The 2,854-nt window shown below is 40.9% G+C and overlaps 1 protein-coding gene across 1 annotated transcript; it reads left to right on the top strand.

Annotated features, from left to right (window-relative positions):
• The first annotated feature begins 708 nt into the window (after positions 1-708).
• On the top strand, positions 709-1,536 carry LOC122019423 (curculin-2-like). Its single transcript, XM_042576891.1, has one exon. The coding sequence runs from the start codon at positions 709-711 to the stop codon at positions 1,534-1,536; it is 828 nt and encodes a 275-aa protein (XP_042432825.1).
• The last annotated feature ends 1,318 nt before the right edge of the window (positions 1,537-2,854 follow it).

Below are 2,854 nucleotides of genomic sequence, written 5' to 3'. Positions count from 1 at the left end.
GTCAAGTTGAATAAGAGTCGTGCTTAATTTTATAAAAAATATATTAGATTCTAGTTTGAATGTGTTGAATTTAAGATGAATTATGCTTTATTTTTAATTTTTTTTATCTAAAAAATAAGAGTAATTAGGTAAATCAGTGTGTATTAACATGTTGAAGCAAAGAAAAGTTGATATGTAGTGAGTGAGAATAATTTTTTTTTACCCATGAACTAAAGAGGAAGTTAAGTTGACTGTTAGCATGTAGGGAGTTTAGGACAATTTGCCAATCTATTTTTTTCGTCCCCAGGGTTATGGTGTCATAGTACGTAGGACATTCAGGTTATTATCTAGGTATTCATGGTTCGATCCCAGCTATAGTGTATTTGTAGAAATTTTTTCTCAGCGAGCAACCAAAAGATTCTGGGCTTCTAGGTTATCTGCGCAGCACTTCTCGATTTACCTAGTGGTCAATAGAAAAATTCTATGAAATTGAATCAGTTATTATAGAATTAATTAATGAGCCTAACTGAATTTATCAATTTTTTTTTTATTTTTGATACGGTGTATTTTCCCATTAATTAACAGTACTGTTTTTGAGTTTTAAGTATCTTAAATTTAATTACCTCCTCTGATCCTCATCTATAAATAGATGGGGGGAGTTGCATGATACTCTAAACCAGCAATATTCACTTGAGTGAAGTGAAGGGAAGTGAAGTGAGTGATATAACCATGGCTACTCTTGTCCTGCTCTCTGCTGCTCTCCTCCTCGGCCTTCTCCTGCCTTCCTCCATGGCCAACAACATTCTCTATGCTGGCGACACGCTGTACAGTGACTATTCCCTCACGGAAGGGAGCTATACCTTCACCATGCAGGACGACTGCAACCTGGTGCTGGACGAGAGCCGCCTGGAGGTGTGGTCCTCCAACACCACGGGGCAAGGTACCGCCTGCCACGTCAAATTGTACACCGACGGCAACCTCGTCATCTACAACAGCAACGACAAGCCTATTAATTGGTCGAGCGACACCGCCGGCAAGGAGGACAAGTACATCCTCGTCGTGCATCGCGACGGCCACGTCGTCATCTACGAACCTATATGGACCCGCCCCAACAGAAACACCGCCAATTACAAAGGCGTCGTGACCGTCAAAAGGGGCCACAGCGATACTAGCATCACGGCGGCGGATAACAATATTCTCTATGCCGGCGACACGCTGAACACCAGCCAATCCCTCACCCAAGGGAGCCATACCTTCATCATGCAGTCCGACTGCAACCTGGTGCTGGACGACGGCCAGAACCAGGCACTGTGGACCTCTGCCACCAACGGCCTAGGCGACAACTGCTTCGCAAACCTGCAGACCGACGGCAACCTCGTCATCCACAACGACAAAAACGAGGCTGTCTGGTCGACCAACACCGCCGGCAAGGAGGACAAGTACATCCTCGTCCTGCATCGCGACGGCCACATCATGATCTACAAACCTATATGGACCCGCCCCAACAACGATGACAATTCCACGAACAGGAAGATCGCCATGGTGACTAATAATTAGTAATGGGCTTCACCACGAACCATGCATGGCTCGCTATTAAATAATTAGCTAAATGCATAAATAATTAGCTACATGCATGGTACGTGGCCTCTGTTTTTATGTTGCAAGTAACCTACTGTTAAGTTGGTGTGACCCTGTGAGTCGAGTGTAAAACTTATTTTAAGAACTAGCTATGCATGTATCACTACTTGCTCTGTTTTTTTTTTTCTCTTGTTAAAGTTGAATTGCGTTGAAAAAAAGAAAAACAATTAATTAAAGGAATCTAGCTAATAGCACATATATATAAATTGAAAAAAATAAAATTAATACAAGGTGGAATGATCTAATATAATTAACCTTCCAGCGTTGATAATACGAAATTACAATATTATTGGCCAATTAATGCTTGAATAGAATCATCGATCACAATAAATGTCACATTTTTCAAATTTTGATCAACGGAGAAATCCTTCGCAACGTTGCAATCTGCCTGGCTAATAAATCCGGTGTAATGTGAATTAACCTGTAGCCAGCCTTTTAGGTACATACGTATATTGCTTCTCATATCAGAGCTATCGTACGTTGTTGGGCTAATTAAGTTGATTATGTACGTAATATTAATAATATGTAATAGCTAGCGCCTAGATGGAATTATTCACCATATGGAATTAAGTGAGCTGAGTTTTTGCCTCCTAGCTCGTAATCTTTCTAGCTAAATTATGCCTAGATATATCTTTCAATTTTTTTTTATCTTTCTACAAATGAATAATTCTTGTTTAATTACAAATAATTATATGTATTTATTTTTTATAAAATATATAATATATGTGTACATAAGTTGCTGATACAATGAATAGGGAGAGGGTTGCTCCGAGGGACCAAAACGTCAATAAGCTTGCATAGGTGATAGTCAAAATCCACGATGGGTTAGAAAACCAAATATCTAGCCTAGTAGGGCCCCACTCTCCCGATCGGATAAGGTCGATTGGACAGGTTCTCAGGTTTCCATAGACGATGTCAAATATGATTTTGTCTGAAAGTTGGAGATGACGTGTTGGGTAGGTGGCTGCGATGTTGATGAAGTGAAGACTTTTAGATCAAATTAAAGGCTATGGGTTGGTGCGTGAATCCTCCCTGCACACACTCAGACAAGTAAACAAAAATTCAGTGCCAAAAACTAGGGAAGGGGTCCCTAGCGAAAGTCCTCCGACTCTCAAGTCAGTAGCTGGTCGAGCGAAAAAATGAAGAGATCAATAATGAGAGCTTGCACGTAGATGAGACTGCTCTAAAAGCGTACCTTGCCATTGGAGAGACCCCCCCCCCCCTTTATATATCACCT

Source organism: Zingiber officinale, chromosome 9A, assembly GCF_018446385.1.
Source record: "Zingiber officinale cultivar Zhangliang chromosome 9A, Zo_v1.1, whole genome shotgun sequence".
Taxonomy (NCBI): domain Eukaryota; kingdom Viridiplantae; phylum Streptophyta; class Magnoliopsida; order Zingiberales; family Zingiberaceae; genus Zingiber; species Zingiber officinale.
This window is presented reverse-complemented; position numbering and strand designations above follow the sequence as displayed.

Excerpts from the sequence above, each read along its gene's own strand:
- LOC122019423 (XM_042576891.1), top strand. The coding sequence starts at position 709 with ATGGCTACTCTTGTCCTGCTCTCTGCTGCTCTCCTCCTCGGCCTTCTC.